The 24,600-nt window shown below is 42.1% G+C and overlaps 2 protein-coding genes and 1 pseudogene across 9 annotated transcripts in view; 1 reads left to right on the top strand and 2 right to left on the bottom strand.

The window, feature by feature from the left end:
- Window positions 1-1,980: 1,980 nt before the first annotated feature.
- On the bottom strand, window positions 1,981-16,148 carry ZNF565 (zinc finger protein 565). 4 transcript variants are annotated; one of them, XM_036274676.1, is made up of 5 exons: window positions 16,045-16,148; window positions 10,543-10,616; window positions 7,001-7,127; window positions 5,927-6,022; window positions 1,981-3,571 (listed from the first exon to the last, which is right to left on the bottom strand). In XM_036274676.1, the coding sequence occupies exons 2-5, from the start codon at window positions 10,549-10,551 to the stop codon at window positions 2,301-2,303; spliced, it is 1,503 nt and encodes a 500-aa protein (XP_036130569.1). In that variant the 5' UTR covers window positions 10,552-10,616; window positions 16,045-16,148; the 3' UTR covers window positions 1,981-2,300. The 4 variants fall into 4 exon arrangements, with proteins under 4 accessions (XP_036130569.1, XP_036130571.1, XP_036130573.1 ...); XM_036274678.1 differs by lacking the exons at window positions 10,543-10,616; window positions 16,045-16,148 and adding an exon at window positions 6,111-6,202 and having other exon boundaries at window positions 2,035-3,571; window positions 7,001-7,102; XM_036274680.1 differs by lacking the exons at window positions 7,001-7,127; window positions 10,543-10,616; window positions 16,045-16,148 and adding exons at window positions 6,111-6,202; window positions 6,910-6,961 and having other exon boundaries at window positions 2,035-3,571.
- Window positions 11,452-24,600, top strand: part of ZNF146 (zinc finger protein 146) — a 29,658-nt gene continuing 16,509 nt past the window's right edge. For 2 of the 5 annotated variants that reach the window (XR_004961122.1, XM_036274702.1), the window contains exon 1: window positions 16,533-16,612. The gene's annotated coding sequence lies outside the window, so the exon portion shown is untranslated. Of the gene's footprint in view, window positions 11,473-16,182; window positions 16,293-16,532; window positions 16,613-24,600 lie in introns of those variants that run through there. The other 3 variants (XM_036274706.1, XM_036274703.1, XM_036274705.1) reach the window with 3 other exon arrangements.
- Window positions 20,431-20,839, bottom strand: LOC118638648 (annotated as a pseudogene).

Below are 24,600 nucleotides of genomic sequence, written 5' to 3'. Positions count from 1 at the left end.
AAGAAAGAGAAGCATTTATCCTGCCGTTCCTTTCTGTACTGTGGATAACCAAATGATAGTTGAAGGGAAGTTTTCTGTCATAAAAATACTCTAGCTAACAAAGGTAGAATAAATAATAGGATATCATTTTGCAATCCCTAATGAATAGATTTATCAATTGAATATCAGTGGCTGCTAAATCATAAAAAGAAAGACACTAGATATTATGTCTCTTAATATTAATCACCTGGAAGTGGTTTTAATAAGAAAATTGAATCTCAATCTGATTCAGCTTCTAATACCAATTAATAGGAAATACCAGGGATAGAGGAGCATGTTAAACCACACCACAGGATGCAGCCAACAAAAAGCAGGCACTGGAAATTCTATAAGGCAAACAACGTTGTTTCTCCAAAAAATACATTGCAAGAAAAAAAAAAGATGAGGGAGAATGCACAGATTGAGGCTTGAGACTTAAGAGACATGACAATCAACTGCAATTTGTGCACAATATTTGGTTTTTTAAAATTGACATTTTATAAAATAATTAGAAAACCCTATCAGATATGTAATGGCCTTAAGACAGTATTGTCAATTCTTGTGTTTGTCTTTTCTAATTTTTTTAAAAAATTATTTTTATTTATTTTTGTTACAGATGTTTCTCCTTTTTCCCCCATTGACACCCTCCTCCTGATCCTCCACCCCCCACCCCATCTCCAGAGTACTGTCAATTTTTTTAAGGACCGAAAATCTTTCCGAAAGTTGTGATATATTTTAGAGATACATACTGAGATATTTATGGATGAAATAATATATTTGGGATTTATTTCAATAACATGGAGGTGGAAGGGGAGAGTAAGATTACAGATAAAACAAGACTGGCCATGAGCTGATAATTATTGAAGCTAGTGATGGGGGAATTGGGCTACATTAGAATATTCTATGTATTTTTACATATGTTCACATTTTTCACAATAAGGTTAAAAAAGGTATATACATTTTGATCTAGTACTTCCACTTCTAGAGGTTTATGTGCAAAGATATTTATTATAGGATTGTTGGAAAGAGAAAAAATAATTTAAAAAGGTTTAAAATGATGAAATACACACATGATGGAATACTATGCAGCTGTTAAAAATAAGGCAACTATATTGCCCTGGCCAGTTTGGCTCAGCGGTTGGAGAGTCCGCCTGCGGTCCGGAGAGACCCGGGTTCGGTTCCCGCTAAGGGTATGTACCTCGGTTGCAGTTTGTCCCCGGCCCTGGTTGGTCGTGCGGGTGGCAGCCACTTGATGTGTCCCTTTCACGTCGATGTTTCCCTCTCTCTCTCTTCCTCTCTCTCCCTCCCACTCTGTCTGTACAAAAAATGGAAAAATGTCCTCAGATGAGGATTAAAAAAAATAAATATATAAAAAAAAAGGCAACTATATATGTATTGATATGGTCCAATCTTTATGGTGTAGGATAAGTAAAAATAGCAATGTATAGAGATTTGCTACCATTTGTGTAAAACTTTTTTAAAAATATTTTTATTGATTTTTTAGAGAGGAAGGGAGAGATAGAAACATCGATGTGAGAGAAACACCAATTGGCTGCCTCCTGCATGTTCCCCACCAGGGATCCAGCCCGCAACCTGGGCATGTGCCCTGACTGGGGATCGAACTGGCGACCTCCCCATGCATGGGTCAACACTCACAACCACTGAGCCACACAGGCTGGGCATAAGGGCTTTTTAATATTTGATATATTCACAAAGCCCTCCTCTCATATGAATTCCTTAAGAGTTAATTAATGATAATAACAAATATTTTTTCAGCATAGGCTTTATATAAAATATCTGACAGTCCTCACAAAAACTCTATTAGGTAGGTATAATTATCATGCTTAAAAATAAGTAAACTGAAGAACAGGGACATTGCAGAATTTGCCCTACGCTATACCGTCAGTAACGCAGAAATGAGGTAATGTTCAGTAAGGTAGATGCCACGGCAAAAGGCACATTCACAAAATATTTTAATAGGGTTATTTTCTATTAGCAATTCTCAGAAGTTTAATACATTATTAGTGGTAACAAGTCTTTTTACATTCATATTAATATTTTTTTCACTGTATGTTCTCTGATACATAGTAAACAATGAGTGTGAGGCAAAAGGAATTCCTCATTTATTACATTTTCTTCTGGTGAGTTGTCTGATGTTCCACAATGAACTGACAAAAGAAGGTTGTCTGATATTACACTACATTAGGCATTATCTAATATTAAGTCAGCTGCGAAGTCCCTCCATATGAAGGATTTCCTACACCCCTAATATTCAAAGCTTTCTAACCGGTATGGATTCTGTAGTGTTCAATGAGCTGTGCACCCAGAATAAAGGCCTGCCCACATTCTCTACATTCATAAGGTTTGATACCAGGATGAATTCTCTGATGTTCAGTAAGTTGTGAACTACGAATAAAGGCCATTCCACATTCCCTACATTGGTAGGGTTTCTCACAAGTATGGATTCGCTGATGATGAGTCAGTTGTGAAACACGAATAAAGGCTTTCCCACATTCCTTACATTTGTAGGGTTTGTCACCAGTATGAATTCTTTGATGTTGAATAAGGTAGGAACTACGACTAAAGGCCTTCCCACAGTCCTTACATTCATAGGGTCTGTCACCAGTATGAACTCTCTGATGTCGAGTAAGCTGAGCATGCTGTCTAAAGGCCTTTCCACATTCCTTACATTCATAAGGTTTCTCCCCAGAATGAATTCTTTGATGTCGAGTAACTTCTGAGCTATGAATAAAGCCCTTTCCACATTCCTTACATTCGTAGGGTTTCTCACCAGTATGAATTCTCTGATGGACAGTAAGTTGTGAATGCTGTCTAAAGGCCTTCCCACATTCTTTACACTGATAGGGTCTAGCACCTGTATGAATTCTCCGATGAACAGTAAGTTGTGAGCCACGAATAAAAGCCTTCCCACAATCTTTACATACATAAGGTTTCTCACCTGTATGAGTTCTTTGATGCAGAATAAGTTGTGAATGCTGTCTAAAGGTCTTTCCACATTGCTTACATTCATAGGGTTTGACACCAGTATGGAGTCTCTGATGCAGAGTAAGTTCTGAAGTACGACCAAAGGCCTTCCCACATTCCTTACAGTCATAAGGTTTCTCACCTGTATGGATTCTCTGATGTTGAACAAGGTGGGAGGCTCGACTAAAGGCCTTCCCACATTCCTTACATTCAAAGGGCTTTTCGCCAGTATGAGTTTTCTGATGTTGAATAAGGTGTGAGCCACGGCTAAATGCTTTCCCACATTCGTTGCATTCAATCAGTTTCTTGCCAGTCTCCTTGCTCTGATGTAGAGTGAGGGACGTATGATGCTCAAAGGGGGGTATGTTTTCATAGGTGATTTTCACTTGCTTGAAATAGCATTTCTGATTTACTTGTTGTCTTTCAAACTGGCGTTCGTATTCCCAGTCTTCTCTAAAACTAGAGCTCTCAAAACCACAGCATTTAAGGTTTTCCATTAGCTCCCAGTTGAATGGCTCTACTTCAAAAATATCTTTTTGTGGAAATTTCTCACGCCTGGACTCCAAATCTGAAAAAAATACCCCCCAAAAATTAATACAAGTGTCCTCTTCTAGAAGAAATAAAAAAAAAAATTCTACAGTAGCCTAAAGAGATAAAATGAAAGTAATAACCATCAAAGGTGGATGGTTTGTATTGAGGTAGGACAGAAAGAAGGTAGGGACAACTCCCTCGGCGGAATGAGGAAGTAGGAGTGGACATCACAGGCCCACAGTGCTAGTCCTCTCACCAGAGCCCCGGCCTCCAAGCACGATTGACGGGAAACAGTTAATGGCAGGAAACTACTTCAGCAGTCGAAGAAGTCAACAACAAGGGCTGGCTGAAACCAGATCAATCCAAGATGGACGAAAAATTGACCAGATAAAGACCCAAAGATTGTTACACCATTATTATAATTAAAATGGATACCACTCGTAGAGAGCGGTTGAGGGGAGGAACACCGTGACACTTTCTGAATGAACCATCTTAGGGACCAGGCCCCTCCCAACCAGAAGGCGGAGTCAAAATTTGGCACCACAAAGTTCAGAAACAACCTAACCTTGGAAACACATAAAATCCCAAGAATTTACTGACCCGGTGTGCACCTCACTCGCAAGTTCCCCCACATCCACTTGGACATGTACTTTTGCTTCTTTCACAGCGGCGCCCTGAGACTTGCAACCAGGGGAGCAGCAGGCGGCTCAACCCCTACCCCATCTCCAGAAATCCACATGCTAGCCTCTGTCTCTACTTGAACAAAACTTGCTTTTGCTCTCACTTGAACTCATTATTTTTTTTTTTCTTTATCCTCACCCGAGGACATTTTTTTTTGACATTTTGTTCAGATAGAGTGGGAGAGAGAGAGAGAAACATTGATGTGAAGGGACACATCGAGTGGCTGCCACCCACACAACCAACCAGGGCCAGGACAAACTGCAACCGAGGTACGTGCCCTTAGCAGGAACCGAACCCAGGTCTCTCAGGACCGCAGGCCGACACTCTAACCACTGAGCCAAACCGGCCAGGGCTCGAACTCATTCTTGAAGTCTTTCCTATGCGAGTCAAGAACCTGGAGGTCCTGGACTGTGCTGGGGCAGAACCAGCCCCTGGCATGGAACCAGTCTGTTGCCAATATGTCTCAGATATCATTGTGCAATTTCTGAAAAGCACATGAAAGCACAAATATGCGAGCTTATATGGTGCCAGAAGGACACAAAACATTAAATTAGGGGTTCTCAATTTCGCTAGGGATAGGAATCATCCAGGAGACCTGTTAAAAATACAAATGTGCAAGAACCACCCTAGACTGAGTCAAAATCTACAGGAGTAACTCTAAGGCACGTGTGTGCATGCACCTGTGTATACACACATATCTCTCTATATATATTTTAAAAGTTATATGTATTTTGGTTGAAGTAAGATTCATATAACATAAAAAGTCTCCATTTAGCCTGGTCGCTGTGGCTCAGTGGTTGAGCGTTGACCAAAGCACCAAGAGGTTGCCGGTTTGATTCCTGGTCAGGACACATGCCCAGGTTGTGGGCCAAATCCCCAGTGGGGGGCATGCAGGAGGCAGCCAATCCATGTTCTCTCTCATCGATGCTTCTATCTCTCTCTCCAAAATCAATAAAGGGAAAAAAAGACACAAAACTGTTTCTCAAGAACAGATAAAAATCTTTTTCTTTTAAATCCTCACCCGAGGATATTTTTCCATTTATCTTCAGATAGAGAGGGAGGGAGGGAAGAGAGAGAGAGAGATTGATGTGAGAGAGACACATCGATTGGCTGCTTCTCGCACGATCCTGACCAGGGCTGGGAACCGAAATGCAGCCAAAGTACGTGTCCTTGGCCAGAATTGAACCTGCAACTCTTTGGTTTGAGGGCAGACGCTCTAACCGCTGAGCCAAACCGGCCAGAACAAATAAAAATCTTAAAGTCGCAGCCACCTAAAAAAATCATCTTAATTTAATTACAACCATTATAAATTAATGTTCCTTTTTTCCCGTACTTATCTCATGGCTAACATAATTTAATATATATACACATATATATGTTTTTATTGATTTTTTAGAGAGAAAGGGAGATATAGAAACATGGATGTGAGAACACCAATTGGCTGCCTCATACATGACCCCTACTGGGGATCAAGCCTGCAACCCAGGCATGTGCCCTGACCTGGAATTGAACTGGGACCTCTCAGTCCATGGGACGACTCTCAATCCACTGAGTCATACCGGCAGGGCTCATGTCTCAGGCTTTTATTTTCCTTAGTTTTTGGTAGGGCTTTGAGGGGAGTTTCCTGACAAGAACTCAAGTTACCATTTGATAACTCATCCACTGGGCTAGTATTCCCAATGACCTTCCCACTGCATCAACCCTTGCTCACCTGGGCATCTTGGTCCTGTTATATCATTTGTAATCATCCAGGGTTCTTTCCCTTGCTCCAATAAGGAGATGACATCAGGCTTAGAAATGGAAAGTCCTGTTTATAGGAAGAGAAATGGAAAATGATCATGCTGTTCCAAAATCCAAACCTAGTCTCTTGGTCACCAAGAATGAGAGGCAATTACATAAATGAAGGCGTGATGGTTGTCCAAAGGATGGGAAGATGGGGATGCCAATGGAACGACCCAATTCCACTTCCAAAAAGCACAAAACAATTCTTTTGGGAACAGAGAGCAGAAATTCAGCTAGTAACTTGTAAGTCTCCCTAGAAATTCACCACAAAGAAAACAGAAATTCCAGAAGGCTACTCTTGAAATATTCGGAATAGATAACTATAGTGCTGATTCTCCATCTGCCCTCTCTTTCCCCCTCTAATCCACCCCTTGCTGTTCCTGACTCTGCTCTGTGCTCTGGACAGCTTGTCTGCAAAGAACTGCATTAGCCCTGGCCGGTTTTCTCAGTGGTTAGAGCATTGGCCCGCAGACCAGAGAGTCCCGGGTTCAGTTCCCACTAAGGGCACGTACCTCGGTTGCAGTTTGTCCCCAGCCCCGGATCGGGTCGTGTGGGTGGCAACCAGTCGATCAGTCTCTTTCTCATCGATGTTTCTCTCTCCCTCTTCCCTCCTCTCGCCCTCCCACTCTATCTGAAGATAAATGCAAAAATGTCCTCGGGTGAGGATAAAAATAATTAAAATAAAGAAAAATACATATTAAAAAAAAAGAACTGTATTATACTGGCCCCATCAGTTTTCATTGGGTTTGGCAGATGGAAATCATCAGCAGGAGATCAGCAGGCAGAAGGAGACAGAGTTTCTTCCTCCTCTGACCCGGGAGTTCTGGAAGTAGCTTTAGTTGCTGCCAGCCAGGCCCTCCTCCGTGACTTTAGCTCTCATGACCTTCCAGGGGCAGTGTTTCCTCTCTTTACCTCTTCTGGACAGAGGTGGTAACAGCCTCCCACCGTTGTGGTTCCTGGGAGCCTCGTTTCCATCTGGCCCTATATTATACAATATCCTTACCTAGTGAAACCAAGTTACCAAAGTTCTCCAAAGTCACATCCCTGTACAAGTTCCTTTGGGCAGGATCCAGATACTTCCATTCTTCCTGAGAGAACTCTACGGCCACATCCCTGAATGTCACCAATCCCTGAAACAATAAACCCATTAGTTACTAATAAATCAAAGGACTTTTAAAATTTTTTTCACTTATTACATTTTCAAAATACACAAAAGTATAGAGAATAGTGTAATGACCCCATAAATCCATCACTCTGCTTCAACAATTAACAAGAGTTTGCAAATCTTGTTTCCTCTCTTCCCTTCCATTTTCTACTCCTGGTGTATTTTGGGCAAATCCCACGTACCAAACATCACAGTATTTCACTCACAAATACTTTAGTATCTAACAGATTCGATTTTTTTTAAAGCACAACAAGAATAACATTACCATACTTAGTAACATTAACAATAATTCCCTAATAACCAGATCAAGTTTCAAATTGCCCCAACTTTCTCAAAAGTGATTTTTTACTGTTGGTTTGTTCAAATCAGGATTCAAACACGACCCACACATTGTGTTTAGTTGATAGGTTTCCTGAAGTCTCTCAAATCTCTAACAGCCCCCAAAGGCCCTTTAACATTAAAAAAAAATTTATTTTCTTTATTGATTTTAGAGAGAGAGGGAGAGAAATAGAAACATCGATGAGAGAGAACATCGACTGGCCACCTCCTGCATGCCCCCCACAACCTAGATTGGGCCCACAACCTGGACATGTGCCCTGACCCGGAACTGAACTCGCGACCTCTTGGTGCATGGGTCGATGCTCAACCACTGAGCCAAACCGGCCGAGTGCCTTTTAAAATTTTTATTGCTATCTATTAAAGAAACATTTGAGTCAGCAGAATTTCCCACATTTTGGATTTAGCTGACTGCATCTTCATGATGTAGTTTAACATGTCCTACTTTCATGTGTTCTGTGAATGGTGGTTAGATCTGGAGGCCTGACTGACAGTATTTTTTGAGGAGGCATGAATATATTAGAGGTAGTACTGTGTACTTCCTTAAGTGTCCCAATAGGAGGCACATAATGACTGGTTGTCCCAATTTTGATATGGTTAAAATTGATGAGTAGGTTCAGGTTTTAACAACCTGATCCATCCAGGAAATTACTTTTAAGATGAGGAGAGAAGCATGTTGTAGGAAGGAGGTGATCAAGCAAGCGAGCTGGGGCTGAATGCCTATGTGATAAAGGAAGTACAGGAAGCAAATTTATGTGACTGAAGAACTACAGGCTTTTGAATATTCCTGGGGCTACAGATAAAAAAGACCCTTCAGACAGCTGGATTCTCTTCTGTTGTCCACAAGGTCTGTGAATAAGCAGAATCTAGCTAAGTGGGGTCTTATAAATAAAAAAATAACAAAACACACAGCAAATATGGGCCTAGCAAATAATAAAGTCTTTAAAAATGCATCCCTTTTGCCTTGGCTGGTATGGCTCAGTGGCCCACAGACTGAAGGGTCACAAGTCTGAGTCCCAGTCAAGGGCACATACCTGGGTTCCAGGTTCGATCCCCTGCATCAGTCCAGGTCATGCCAGAGGCAACCAATTGATGCGTCTCTCTCACATCAATATCTCTCTCTCTCTCTCTCCCTCTCTTCCCTTCCATTCTATTTTTAAAAATCAACGGAGCCCTGGCCAGTTTGGCTCAGCGGTTAGAGCATCGACCTGCGGTCCAGAGACCTGGGTTCGGTTCCCACTAAGGGCACATACCTCGGTTGCAGTTTGTCCCTGGCCCTGGTTGGGTCATGTGGATGGCAACCATTCAATGTGTCCCTTTCACATCGATGTTTCTCTCTCTCTTCCTCCCACTCTATCTGAACAAAAAATGGAAAAATGTCCTCAGGTGAGGATAAAAAAAAAAAAATCAACGGAAAAATAGTCTCGGGTGAGGATTAACAAAAACAACAAAAAATAAAAATGCATCCCTTTTTATCACTTTTTCTCCCTTTAGATAAAAAAGAATCCAAAAAGTCTTACAAATCTCTAACTTAAAATATAGGATTTACAGAGGTTTTAAATCTATCCCAAAGACTCTGGGTCCTAAGAAGTCTGTGGATCTCAACCTAGGTTATACCTTCCTCTTCAGGATGCACTTGGGACCATGCAAAGGGTGAACTAATTGTCACAGTGTTGGTGGAGGTTTGGCTGGTGGGGGTGGGGACAGTTTGCTACTGACATTAATGGCTGGCTGGAATCAGGAATGTTAAGTGTACTTAATTATTTGTACTTATTATCTGTACCCATGACAGTCCCATACAACAAAGAACTATACTGCTGAAAACGACCAGTGTTCCCATTGCTTCCATTTGCTAAACATCGTAAACAATTTTTGTTTAAGGCAAATTTTATAATAAACACAGTTTTTTTTGTTGTTGCATTAATCCTCACCCGAGGATGTTTTTCTATTGAGTTTTAGATAGAGTGTAGGGGGGTAACCATTGACTGGTTGCCTCCTGCACGAATCCGACTGGGGCCAGGGATGGAACCTGCAACCTAGGTATGTGCCTTTGATGGGATTCGAACCTGCAACCCTTTGGTCCATGGGCCAATGCTCTAACCACTGAGAAAACTGGCCAGGGCTAAACACAGGGATTTTTTACTTGCTACATAATATTTCACTTTACACCTTGTAAGATAAAATCATTCCATTATTTTGAGGGCATTTAGCTTTAATAAGATTTGTGAAATCTTCACAGTTCATTATATATTGTGAATATTTATCATCCTTCACTGTCTACTTTTCTTTGTTCCTGAAATAATAAAGGGTATACCTCAGTCACATAAATGTGGCCCACAACCAACACATATTGGTCAACCTCAAAATGGACCATTTAGAGTTATCCATCTGTCATAAATTCGCTTGCAAGACCAAAGAACTTTGACAGCATAAAATATTTTATGATTTTCAAATAGAACAAAGGGAAATTACTCAGGTTAATGAAAAAGATCAGTTATCATATCTCTGAACCCTTGCAACCATGGTTCTAATAAAGGAGGCTCTCAAGAGAATATATTTCTGCTCCACTGGTGCTCTGTTAAAAGCACCATGCAGCCCTGGCCGGTTTGGCTCAGCGGTTACAGCGTCGGTCCGTGGACCAATGAATCGCCGGTTTGATTCTGATCAAGGGCACGTACCTCGGTTGTGGTTAGTCCCAGGCCCCAATTGGGGTCCTGCAGGAGGCAGCCGGTCAACGTGTCTCTCACACATCGATGTCTCTCTCTCTCTCTCCCTCCCTCCCACTCTATCTGAAAATAAATGGAAAATATATCCTCCGGTGAGGATGAAAAAAAAAAAGCACCATGCACATGTGTGAACACTGTCAGAGAGGGCCACTAAGGGAAATGAGGCACCATCATTCATTCCCTGGAATGGAAGAACTGGGAACAAGTTACTGAATGGGGCTCAGCCGAGACAGGGAAGTTAAGGATAAAGAACACAAATGTTCATATAATCTGGAGGGAAGACAGGTTATTTCAAGGATAGAAGGAATTTCAACTTACCTGGGCCATGGCTTTTAGAACTACCTGACCTGCTCAGATTTCTCTAGGTTCTTCTCTTGGACAAGTACAGAGTCCTGAAAAAAGCAGAGTAGGGGGACAAGGGGCAAATCTCTCAGAAATTGAGCTTGTCTCAGCAATCTTAAATAGATGAGCTGAAAAACAACTGAACTTCCAGTGTTCCTGCTCTGCTTCCCCTGTCTTCCCCTGGTCTTGCCACATAACACTAATGCTAAGAACTACAGAGTTAATAAAACCCAGCTTCTCCTTAAACCCTAGGAAAACCAAAAGATAAGGTCAAGGCAGATGTACGCCAGCACCGACACAGAATCTGTGCACCTTAGCAGGAGGGATTCTGGCCTGAATAGTCCCTCATCTTGTTTCTGCTAGTCCATAACCTGGATAGGACCTAGCTAGCTCCCACCTGTTCCAAGCAGACCTTCCTCTGCAGCTGTAGCAAGGAGGATCATAACTCAGACACACCCATTTTACCCTCTAAGAACGAGGAGAGTGGCAGCATAGCATACCTGTGCAGGCCAGGCCTTATGGAAAAGACATTCTCAGACAAAGTCTTCCAGCTTCTGTGGGCTCAACAGGCAAAAGCTCTTGGGTACCTCTTTGGCTTTACTTTCTCTTTCTAAGTCCAAAAGGGGGCCATGCCACCCATACCAAAGGCTTCATCAAAGCCTCCAGCCCCAGCTGGGCTCACTTGGACAGGAGCGAGAAAACCACAGTAATATAAGCATCTTACAGGCATACCTGCACATTCAGAATAGTGACCTGACTGGGAACTCAATTTGTTGCAGCCTCTTAGCAGAACACTTCTTATTTTCCATTTAAACCTTCCCTATTGCTTTCCTGCAGAACATCACTTCCTCCCTGGCTGGCTGTTACTGAGGCTGGAGTTCTGTGGAGAATGGCCTGTTCCTCCAGGTAATGAGATATCAGGCGTTTTAAGGAGGGTGGCAAGGCTGATTTGAATTAGAAGGACAAGAAGCTTCTGACACCCGTGGTGGGGGTGTCAGAAGGAAAACTAATGGAATCAATGGGATGGTGTCAAAGAAAATGTCCCATAAGTTATAGAACATGATGTGGGACCTAAAAATCAGAGAATTTTAATAGACAGGAAAGGGACAGAAGGGCATTCTGAGCAGAGTGAAGAGCAGTGGCAAAACAGTGGACCAAGTATATGGTGTGTTTGAGGAGCAGGGGACAATTCAGAATGACTTGTATAGTTTGGGAAAGGTCTAGACCAGTGGGTGATAGCCAACAAACTTTATGTGACGATGGAAATTTGTACTGTCAATAATATAGCCATCAGCCCTGGCCGGTTTGGCTCAGCGGTTAGAGCGTTGGCCTGCGGTCCCGAGAGACCCGGGTTCGGTTCCTGCTAAGGGCACGTACCTCGGTTGCAGTTTGTCCCTGGCCCCGGTTGGGTCGTGTGGGTGGCAGCCACTCGATGTGTCCCTTTCACGTCGATGTTTCTCTCTCTCTCTCCCTCCCACTCTATCTGAACAAAAAATGGAAAAATGTCCTCAGTTGAGGAAAAAAAAAATAATGTAGCCATCAGCCACATGGGGCTAGTATGACTGAGGAACTAAATTTTTTATGTAATTTAGGTTTAATTAATCCAAATTTAAATTTAATTCGTTCTAGAACCTAGAGGAAGATAATGCTGGAGATGACATTAGGGGTTGGAAAATGAAGGTGTATGAATGAAATAAAATAACTATAAGAGCAAGGACCAGGTCTCATCATCACTGTGACTGACACTTGCCATGGTGTCTGAAGGCTGCAGGTGACCAATGAATACTGATAAAATAGATAAAAGTTTGGTTTTCAGTCATTAATAAATGGAAGGCCACTAAAGAATTTTAAAAAGTGAAAGGCCAATATGACCAGATTGTTTCACTGCAGAAGAGTAAAATTGAAGTCAGGAATATCAACTGAAAGGTGCTTGTACTTTCCCAAGCAAACCAAGGATCTGACCCCAGGATAGCTAGTGACAGTGGAAATGAGATGGAAGGGAATGAATTCAGGTGTAGAAAGGAAGTAAAACCAGCCCTGGCTGGTGTGGCTTGGTTGGTTGAGCATCATTCCATGCACCCAAAGGTCACCGGTTCAATTCCCAGTCAGGGTACATGGATATTTCTCTCTCTCTCCCCTTACGCTCTCTCTCAAATCAATAAAAACATATTTTAAAAAATAAAAGTAAACAAGTAAAATCAACAGTCTCTGGCATCTAATTGGATATGGAGGCAGAGAGAGAAAGAAGAGTCAGGAATTCTCTCATATTTACTAAGTTCCTACCTCAACTGGCATTTCCCTATTTGTGAGGAAGATAATAAATCCAGTCCCTATCCCAGTAAATCTCACATTGGAAATAGGCAGTAGCAAATACACTGATATTCCTCTTTATATGCCAGGTGGCCAACGTTCTATGGAGAAAAATAAAGAGTTTGGGGGGAATGTAGGGTAGCCTGAGAAAGTTTTTCATTGAGCAGATGACATACAAGAATGGAGTGACATATGATCTCACTTATTTGTGGAATATAATGAACATAACAGTCGGAGGAATGGGGTAGTCCCAGAGATGTGGAAGTGGGGTACAGACTGACAATCCCCAGAAGAGGAGGTGGTGGGGGGAGGGAAGAGATAAACCACAGAACTTATATGCATGTATGCATGAACAATGGACATGGACAACAAAGCTGGGGACAGGGCGGGGAGGGAGAGGGAATCAGTGGGGGAAAAAGGAGAAACATCTGTAACAAAAATAAATTAATTAATTAATAAAAAAATAAAAATAAAAAAAAGAATGGAGTGAGTGAGGAATGCAAATTTCTAGGGGAGGTACATTCCTAGCAAAGGGAACAGCAATTGCAAAGGCCTCAAGGCAGGCGCAGGCTTTCTTTGATCAAAAGAGGAAGGAGACCAGACTGGCTGGAATGAAGTAGATGAGAGAAAAAGGGTCAGAGGCTCATCTGGGTCAGAGAAGTGGCTGGAAGCAGGGTCACATGGGGCTTGTGTATCATTGTAAGAACTTGGGTTTTCACTCTTAGGTAAAACAGGAAGTTACTGAAATGTTTTAGGCCAAGGAATGTCATAACCTGATTTACATTTAAAAGGATCACTCATGGAAAATGGACTACTAAAGAGGATAAGGGGGTAAGGAAAGCAGGGAGACCAGTGAGGTTACTGCAGCAATCCAGGCAACGGGTGGGTGTGGTTTGCATTAGGGTGGTGGTTGTGGAGGTAATGAGAACTGATCAGCATCTAGAAATTCTCTGAAGGTAGAGCTGACAGGATTTGCTAAGTGTAGGTATATAAGAAAATAAAGCCAAGATGACACTAAGATTTTTGGCTTTAGCAATTAGAAGTATAAGGTTGCCTTTTTTTTTTTTTTTTTTGGTACGTGCCCCTAGCAGGAACCAAACCTGTGAATCTCTGGTCTGCAGGCCCAAACCTGTGAATCTCTGGTCTGCAGGCCGATGCTCCAACCGCTGAGCCAAACTGGCCAGGGTGAGGTTGCCATTTTTTTTAACACAAAGGACTGTGAGAGGAACGGGTTTGGAGATGAAAGAGGCAGGAAAGAATAATAGAGAACTAATCATAGTGGGGTACTAGCCATAATTATAAGAAATGTTAAACACCTTGCTCTGTTCATTGTGATTGTTTTATTCTGATAAGAGAAATTCCATTCTGACCTGGCTGGGAGTTGTACTGTGAGTTTCCCTCAGGAATGCTGTCCTTTCTCCTTATCTGAGAACAAAGGAAAACTAACAACCTTGGAGCCCTGGAGGCAGTGCACTGGAGACAACCCTTCCTGGTCCCCAGCCCACATTACTTCCCCATGCTGGTAATGTGGAACCGGTTTACCCATTGTTATTGATTTTTAGGGAGAAAGGAAAGGAGAGGGAGGGAGAGAGAAATACTGGTGAGAGAGAACATCTATTGGCCACCTCCTGCATGTCCTCACTGGGGATCAGGCCCACAACCTGGGCATATGCCCTGACCGGGAATCGAACAGGCGACCTCTTGGTGCATGGGTAGATGCTCCACTACTGAGCCATACCGGCTGGGGGTGAGTTCTGTTTTAGACCTTAATACTTGAGAAGCTGAGTTAAGAGTATATAGGAACTCTATTTTTGCAACAGTTTTAAGTCTAAAACTAATTCAAAATGAAAAGTTAAAAAAATTTTTTAAAATGAACATTAGGTGTGCAGGAGGCAGGGAGGCCTTTCAGTTCACCTCCAGGGCATCCAGTCATTTACTCCAATGGCACATACTGGAGATCAGGTCATGTTGGCAGGGGGAGGGATGGTGGTGGTCTCTCTTAGGCAAGGAGTTTCAGAAGAAGTAAAGAAGAGCACATCTCAGAAAACAAGAAGGGTTTCAGGGAAAGAAGAAAACATGATGCACTTTGAAATTGGCTTTTGGATGTTAGGTAGCAATTCTTTCCTTTTCTTCTCAACACCTCTCTTGAAGAAGAGTGAAGAAAAAGGAAACGACATTTTTGAAGGGTCCTCTCCTTACCCTCCCACAGGGATGGAGGTCAGGGAAGACCTGCCATCCTGCCCAATCCCAGTGTTACACTTTAAGGCTGAGGTTCTCACTGTCTAGGGCCACAATCGGCCCTAATTTCACAGGTTCTGCAGTGATCAGAGCACTAGAGTCACAGGCACCTCACACTCACACAATCTGTGCTACACAAATGGTCAGTGTCACAGAAACACAACCACACATCCACTCGAGACACACAGGACACAATCACACAGTCATAGACACCTCCACACCGTTACACACAGTCATAGTCTCACACCTACTAAAAAGACACAAAGTCACACAATCTCACCACTGTGACACAGTCACTCTCATATAGTCACCTACTTCCTAAACCCACACCCACAAATTCCCCACACAGTCACAATTACTCACTTAGAGGATACACACAATTACAGGCACTCGACCCTGACCAACTCAGTGTTAACCAGTCACAATTCAACATTCACTCCAGAGAGACACAGCCGCACACAGGCATAGCCATACCATACCCCACGGGACACAAATGTGATATACACATAGTGTCACCACACAGTCACAGACACAAGGCAGTAGCCCATGGTACCACACACGGTCACAATTATCACGAAACCATACACCCACCTTGGAGACATGCAATCATAACTCAGATACCCGCACCCATCATATATTTACAACTGTACACACCTCCAAGAACAAGGCGTGTGGTCTTACATACACTACGGGGACACAGTCACAAGGACCCAACCACACTCCAACACAGTATCACACATGGTTACAAAAACACAACCAAACACATACCCTGAAGACAGGCGACCACAACCGTACACTCACAGGGACCCAACCACAGCCACAAAACACTCATTCAGAATCGGCCATTCTCAGACCGCTACCGCCAGCGAGCAAAGAGACCTGAAGCTCTGGACACGCCCCATTCCCGCCCCGGATTCTCAGACCCCTCACCTTCTGCCTCCCCTTGGTACCGTCCGGGTCCCCGCGGAGCTAACGATCTCGCCACCACGTTGAGAGACGTAACGTCAGGCCGCTGTGGACTCTGGGAAACGTAGTCCAGCTCCCGACCAGCCAGACAAGATGGCGTCCTCGTACTTCGGAATTTGATCTTGGCTCCTTTGACACTGCGCTCAGGAGACTTCAAAAAGGGAGTTCCCGTTCCAAACCTCCCACCAGGCTGGAGCTGACCTTTCTCCAAGGTAGGACTACTCACTGCAAGAGCGCCATAATCACAGAAAAAGGCAGCCAAGTTCGCATAGGAGAGACAGAGGCCGAGTGTCAACCAGCAAAGCCTTAAGGGAAATGTAGTCCAAGGCCGGAAAATCAGCGTTGAGGTTGGTAGAAAGTAATTAGAGCCCACGCTGGGTCTGGCCTGGGTGACGGTACGTGCTGCGCCGCGGAGACTTGTGGGATTGTTTAGTAGCCCTCCGAATGCGCAGGCGCAACACACCGAGTGGACATTTTGGTCTTTGTCCGCTGGTCAGTCGGCCCCTGGGTCCACGTGGCGCGAAAGTAGGAGGTGGGATGTGGGCGTCTTGGGTCGGTCGGGTACGGGAGGTTGAAGGGGAGGATTTCGGATCTATTGGGGTGCGGCGCGGAGGAAGGGGAGTGGGTTTAAGAGCTGCTCGGCTGCCTGTGGGGTGGGGTTGGAGGGCCTCTGAGGAAGGTTCGAACGTGTGTGATCCTCAATTTGACTAGATGTTTGAGGTTATTGAGTGAGAAACTGGTTGCAGGATTGTGTAAGGATGCGTCTGAGGGGGAGCTCTAGGGGGACAGCATTGAGGTAATAACATTTGAGCAGCCTTTCCCTTGTGGAAAGTGTTGATAACGGTGCCGTCTTCCTGAAACATCAGTTTTACTTGACGATTTGAAGGGGGGAGGAGCTAAGTGATAAATAATTTTAAAATGGATTTTTATATAAAAACTCATTTCTTTTTTATTGGGGTAGAATGCGAATGACCATGATTTCATTTGTGTAAGCGACCAAGTATGTTTGAAAGGAATTTTCTGCTTGAGAGAGCCTGTTTCAGACGGTCTCAGATTCCCCTGATTTTGGGGGTACTTAAATAGGGCTGCTATTAAGTCCTAGACTAAGTATCAGCGTTGCGCTTTGAGAAGCGGTGTCGCACAGCACAGAAAGCCCAGGATTAGGGAGTCAAGGGTTTGGGGTCCTACGTTAAACAGTTACTTCCGTTCTTTTAAGAAAACTTAGTTGTTGCAACTTTCATCCACCCAATCTAGTCTGGACTAGATTCTGGGTGTTTTGACTCCTAAATCAATCTAGGGGTTCTCAGATTGTATAGATTTTGTGAAGTAATGGAGAAAATTGTTTGCAAAGATGCTTTTTGTAAGGAACCCACCACCCACCCAGTTATCCTTCACATAATTTTTAGTAATAAGAAAGTTAAAGTTATTGGGTACCACATTAAAATAGACGAGCGGTTAGAAGATATAATAGAAGGAACCACTATTTAAAAGAGCAATAAAATATTGAGAGATGAACTTAAGAAATAGGCAAAACTATTAGAAAATAACTTTAAAATACTAAAGGGCATAACACGATGTGTACAAATAGATATATACCATGTTTTCAATAGGAAGATGTAAAGAAGTATGCAAACTTAAGTTTATTAATTTAATGTGATCCTAATAAAAGTATTTACAGTTTGCCCTGGCCAGTTTGGCTCAGCAGTTAGAGCTTCTGCCCCAGGACCAAAGGGTCACAGGATCCATTCTAGTCAAGGGCACATAACTCAGTTTGGGTTTGGTCCCAGCTCTGGTTCCAGGTCTGCGTTAGGCAGCCAATTGATGTGCCTCTCTCACATGGCTGTTTTTCTCTCCCTCCCTCCCACTCTGTCTGAAGATAAGGGGGAAAATATCCTCCGGTAAGAATTTTTTTAAAAAGCATTACAGTTTTTTTCTCCCCTTTGTAACTAGATAAGCTGATTCTGCACTTCATATGGAAAACTAGACAAGCTAGAATAGATAGTAAAGCTGAAAAAGAAAAGCAGTTGTGTGGGAACATAAGAGCCCACTGTTAACATATTTGAAAATATAAGTCCTTGGAAATTTGAATAGTATTAGTATTAGCATGAAGCCGGCCTAGAAAGGACAATTCAGCAATATCTATAATAACTACAAATGTATTTTTTTTTTGAGCCAGCTATTTCATATCTGGAAATAAATCCCACAAATTTATTTGTATTTGCATTAAATGATTGCTCATTGCAGTAATGTTTGGCATAGGAAAAGATTAAAAACAATTCTTACCCATCATTTGGAGACTGGATAAAATAATGGTACATCTATACAACAGAATAATATACAGCTGTACAAAAGAATGAAGAGGAAGTTTTCTGTATACTGACACTTGAAATAACTCCAAAAATAGGTTAAGTGAAAAAAGCAAGATCCAGAATGTATAGTATGCTTCATCTGAAGTAAGAAACAGGAGAAATAAGAATATATATTTGTATTTGTTTCCTATAAAAAAGACTCAAAGTACTCTGGCCACTGTGGCTCAGTGGTTGAACATCGACTCATGCACCAGGAGGTCGCTGGTTCAATTCCCTGTCAGGGTCAGGGCACATGCCCAGCTTATGGGCCCAGTTCTCATTGGGGGGCACGCAGGAGGCAGCCAGTCGATGTTCTCTGTCATTGATGTTTCTCCCTCCCTCTCCCTCTCCCTTTCTCTCTCTCTAAAATCAATTAAAAAGCCCTGGCCGGTTTGGCTTAGCAGCTAGAGTGTTGGCCTGTGGTCCAAAGAGACCCGGGTTCAGTTCCTGCTAAGGGCACATACCTCGGTTGCAGTTTGTCCCTGGCCAGTTGGGTTGTGCAGGTGGCAGCCACTCAATGTGTCCCTTTCACATGGATGTTTCTCTCTCTCCCTCCCACTCTATCTGAACAAAAAATGGAAAAATGTTCTCGGGTGAGGATTTAAAAAAAACAACAAAAAAACCCCCTCATTCCCTGGCTAGTTTGGCTCAGCATTTAGAGCACTGGCCCACGAACCGGAGAGTCCTGGGTTCGGTTCCTGCTAAGGGCACGTACTTTGGTTGCAGTTTGTCCCCAGTCTCGGTTGGGGTAATGTGGGTGGCAACCATTCGATGTGTCACTCTCATGTCAATTCATTCTCTCTCTCTCTCTCTCTCTCTCTCTCTCTGTCTCTCCTTTCTCCCTCCAGCGCTCTCTGAAGATAAATGCAAAAAAATGTCCTCAGGTGAGGATAAAAGAAAACAAACATACAAAAAAACCTCAAGATACACAAGACAGAAGTGGCTGTCTTTGTTGGGGGTAGTAGTACAGGCATAGATAGGGCAAAGTCAACTACCTTTTAATGTTTGTTTTCTAACTATATGAATTTAGTATATTCAAAAGTCAAAGTGTTTTTGTTTGTTGTTTTTTTTTTTGGAATTTTAAAAATATGAAGTTGATTTTATTACAAATTATAGATGCACACATTAGAAAGTTGTTTTACTTGGACCCTTTACAAAAAATATTAATTTTGCCAAATCTGGGATATTGGCAGTGTAAAAGTCTTAAACTAACTTTAAAGCTAATAAATCAAAGGTACAGTATTTACAAATTTAAAATAACTAGTTTTCACAGGACATTAAGAGGTGCTTTGTAAATAAGGTATTATTAACTTAGATTCAAAACTCTCAAGAAATGATATAACCAAGAATAAAGCCCTTGATTAGTTACAACCCATCAATTCCTAAGATGCTATTTTCCATAAGAATAGTTATAATTATAAAATCTAACTCCCAGACCTTAAGAATGAGCGATTGATGAACCAAGATTCTGGACTTGATCAAAAAAATATAGGAAACCAAAGAAGGGATAGAATTGATGAAAAAAAGTACTTGTAATGCAGTTACACTATAGTAAATTATTACTCATGGTTCAAAATCGGGTCACTCAAGTCTCTTACCCCAAATTAATTTCAAATTTCTGACAAGTGATAATATGCTGTTTCCATATATAAACTGCTAATATCCAGTATTTGTCAAAAGGAGGCGACTGTTGTCTATCACAGTATCCACTTTCCAGTGGTGTCTGCAAATAGTAACAAAGTCTTAACCATAAGTTATAGAAATTAGTCACAGGAGTGCAAAAAGTCCCTGGAGAGTAGTCCAACTAACAATTACAAATATAAGGAAACATTTTACAAAGTTTTATTACTATGAAGATGGTTTCCTATTTGTTCAAACTTTGAAGAATTTTTCTTGGGAAACAAACTATAAGTAACAGTGCAGTTTTAGGCATTAGTAAGTATGTCTGGTTTCAGTACAGTCAGGTTAATACATAAATACTTTAGAAACAGAGAACTTCACATTAATGGAAAAATCCAAGTTTCTCACGTAACCATTCTTCAGTTAGGTCTTCGATTTCTTATTTCAAATACCTTGGTTAGTTCAGCTGTTTGGACTAGTTTATTCTTACTCCCAGCATACATCATCTGTTGTTCAGGCTTACATCCAACAGGACTTGAGAAAATAAAACAGGATATGAGACTCTTCCATCATCATGTTGATATTTATAACTATAGACAATGAAGCGAGGTTGTCCTTCAGGTAGTTCATCTTTTAAATGCCCTCAGGCTCTTCATCCAGTACCACCAGGCGTTTATCCTTATCAATCTTCGTTATAATGGCAGCATTGTTTGTTTCTTGGGAAAACAAAACTTTCTCCATTTTTCCACTAAATCTTCAGCAATGTCACGAACCACCAAAGACTCCCTCATTTTCCTCCTGGCATTCTGCAGCCTCTGGCCTTCCCTTGGGCCCCTTTAAGAATGACCTTTTGTTTGTTTTTTAAAAGGAGGAAATAGGCCTTGGAGTCAGGCTGCCTCTTAACTCCTTCCTTTGCCACATTGTACCTCAGTGACCTTAGGTACTTAAACCTTGTGCCTCAGTTTCTCATTTTGTAATACAGAGTTTCTCATCTCCTAATAGTATTTGATTCACAGGGTGGTTGTGCAGTTTATGGAATTCTAAATTCTATAGAATAGTGCCTGGTATGTAGCAAGTACTGGATTAATGTTAAATAGTACTGTTATTACTAGTTGCAAAATAATACCTCCTCGGAAACAGTATAGTCATTTGTACTGTTTCTGTTAGAAATTTCTGAGAGGTTCAGATGGGTAGATGCTCTTATTTCCATTTTTAAACATTGTTGGGTGGGAGCATTTCTTTTTAATAATGGAATGAGGAAGTTAGCTTTCTGTGTTCAAGTTACATTCATCTTAGAAACTCACCACCACCGCCTTCATGAAGTTTGTTCTTTGCTTTCTATGATGGTTCCTTTCTCATGGCCCTAATTCAGAACTTCTGATGTTTTTTTGTGTGTTTTTTTAATCCTCACTTGAGGACATTTTTCCATTGATTTCTAGATAGAATGGAAGGGAGGGAGGGAGGGAGAGAGGAAGAGAGAGAGAGAAAGAAATAGAGAGAGAAAGAGAAACATCGATATGGGAGAGATACATCGATTGGTTGCCTGCCACGGGATCCCTACCAGGGCCAGGGATTGAACCTGCAACCCAGGTACATGCTTTTGACCGGGAATAGAAACCGAGACTCTTCAGTCCACAGGCCAACACTCTAACCAATGAGGCAAACCAGCCAGGGCTGTTATTGAGGCTTTGTAATTTTGTTTTATTATCTGTTATAGCTAGTTTCTTATTGCTTGTTGTTTGCAGAATTTCCTAGTTATTCTTGCTTGTTTGTTTTTCTATGTAAACTTTTGAATCAGCTTGTTCCGGGGGGATAAAAACCCTTATTTTTATTGGTATTGCATTAAACTTATAAAATAATTTAGGGAAAAGGGATATTAGAACTTTATGATATTAAATGTTCCTATCCATGTACATGATATGCTTAGTTTCCTTTTAGGTCCTCTGGAGTGTTTAAAATTGTCTTTATGGCCCTGGCCGGTTTGGTCAGCGATTAGAGCGTCGGCCTGCGGTCCAGAGAGACCTGGGTTCGGTTCCCGCTAAGGGCACGTACCTCAGTTGCAGTTTGTCCCCGGCCTTGGTTGGTCGTGTGGGTGGCAGCCACTCGATATGTCCCTTTCACGTCGATGTTTCTCTCTCTCTCTTCCTCTCTTTCCCTCCCACTCTATCTGAACAAAAAATGGAAAAATGTCCTCTAGTGAGGATAAAAAATGAAAATAAAAAAAATAAAATTGTCTTTATGTGTTTTGGACACTTCTTAGTAAGTTTGTTTCTAGGTACTTTATCTCTTTTTTAAAAATGTTTTTATTGATTTTTTTAGAGGGAGGGAGAGAGAGATAGAAACATCTATGTGAGAAACACCAATCGGCTGCCTCCTGCATGCCCCCTACTGGTGATTGAGCCCACAACCTGAGTATGTACCTTGACCAGGAATCAAACCCTCAACTTCTTGGTACATGGGTTGATGCTCAACCACTGAGCTACACCGGCCACGTGGAAGCTTGTTTGTTTCTATAAATTAGTTTTATTCCCTGCTTAACGTACTGAACAGTTGTTTATATTAAATAGTAATTGAGAGAATGGGCATTCTGTCTTTATTTAGAATTTAATAGAAATGCCTCCAGTGTTTTTGCATTAGATAAGATGATGGCTTTTGTGGTCAGATATAGACTATAATTATCTATATAGCAGTATAGATTATTCATGCTGCCTGGATCTCTGGGGATGTGAGTAGAAACAGAAAGCTTAAGGCTGAGGCCACTGCTGTGTCTCAGATACAACAACCAGGAAAAGTCATGTTAATCAAGGGGGGGGGGAACCCCTCCAAACTGTGATACTGCAGTCTTTAAAAAAAAATCAAACAGAAAATAAGATGTCCATTCTTACTGTTTTCATTCCTTTCCCAACTCTTTTTTCTTTATGCAGTTCTTGTTTGTTTATTTTTGTTCTTTTTATAACTTTACTTGTTTCTTAAAGTTTTTTTGTTTTTTTTCCAATAATCCTCACGCAAGGACATTTTTTCCATTTTTTGTTCAGATAGAGTGGGAGGGAGAAAGAGAGAGAGAAACATCGATGTGAAAGGGACACATTGAGTGGCTGCCACCCGCATGATCAACCAGGGCCGGGGACAGACGGCAACCGAGGTATGTGCCCTTAGCGGAACTGAACCCAGGTGTCTCTGGACCGCAGGCCGTTGCTCTAACCACTGAACCAAACCGGCCAGGGCATGTTTCATTTTTGATCTGCTTTGTGGCAGTATTTTTCAATGAGTTTATTTAATTGTTGGAAATTTATGCTGTTTATTTTCATTGTTTATTATAGTATCCTGTCATGGACACAGGTTATTTTGTGTTAATCATGTTTGTATCAGATACATTTTCCACTGAATATTAGGAAAAATGAGGCATAGTATCATTGTTTTTTTGGTTTTTTTTTATCCTCATCGAGGACACTTTTCCATTTTTTGTTCAGATAGAGAGGGAGAGAAAGAGAGAGAGAAACATCGACGTGAAAGGGACACATCGAGTGGCTGCCACCCGCACTGCCCATCCAGGGCCAGTGACAAACTGCAACCAAGGTACGTGCCTTTGCGGGAACCGAACCCTGGTCTCTCTGGATCACAGGCTGATGCTCTAACTGCTGAGCAAAACCAGCCAGGGACATAGTATCATTCCATGGTTCAAAGATTACCTGCCTCTTCTAGTTTTTTGTTTTTTGTTTAGCTTTTTAAAATTTTTTATCTTTAGATAGAGTGGGAGGGAGAGAGAAACATCAATGTAAGAGGGACACATAGACTGGTTGCCTCTCGCACAACTCCAACCAGGGCCAGGGACGAACCACAACTGAGGTACGTGCTCTTGACCAGAATCAAACCCACGACCCTTTGGTCCACAGGCTGATGTTCTAAACGCTGAGCCAAACAGGCCAGGGCCTTCCTGTTATTCTTGACGTTGGTATGGTTTTCAAAAAGGAGTAGTATTTGAAAGATTCAAAACTAAGCAGCCACAATGTTCCTGTGAAACTTTTTCTTGCCTCCTTGATATCCCTCGGATTCTCTCTGTCCTTGACCATCTTTTTTTTTTTAATATCCTCACTCGAGGATATTTTTCCATTTTTTGTACAGATAGAATGGGGGAGAGAGAGAGAGAAACATCGACGTGAAAGGACACATCGAGTGGCTGCCACCCACACAACCAACCAGGGTCGGGGACAAACTGCAACCAAAGTATGTGCCCTTAGCGGGAACCGAACCCGGATCTCTCCGGACCGCAGGCCGACGCTCTAACCACTGAGCCAAACTGGCCAGGACTCTTTTTTTTTTTTTTTTTTAATCCTCACTCAACATTTTGTCATTTTTTGTTCAGATATAGTGGGAGGGGGAGAGAGAGAGAGAGAGAGACATCGACGTGAAAGGGACACATCGAGTGGCTGCCACCCGCATGACCCAACCAGGGCCTGGGACAAACTGCAACTGAGATATGTGTCCTTAGCAGGAACTGAACCTGGGTCTCTCTGGACCGAAGGCCGACGCCCTAACCGCTGAGCCAAATCGG

This window comes from Molossus molossus, unplaced genomic scaffold (assembly GCF_014108415.1).
Source record: "Molossus molossus isolate mMolMol1 unplaced genomic scaffold, mMolMol1.p scaffold_m16_p_21, whole genome shotgun sequence".
In the NCBI taxonomy this organism is placed as follows: domain Eukaryota; kingdom Metazoa; phylum Chordata; class Mammalia; order Chiroptera; family Molossidae; genus Molossus; species Molossus molossus.
The sequence above is the reverse complement of the archived record's forward strand: the minus strand, read 5'-3'. Positions and strand labels throughout refer to the sequence as shown.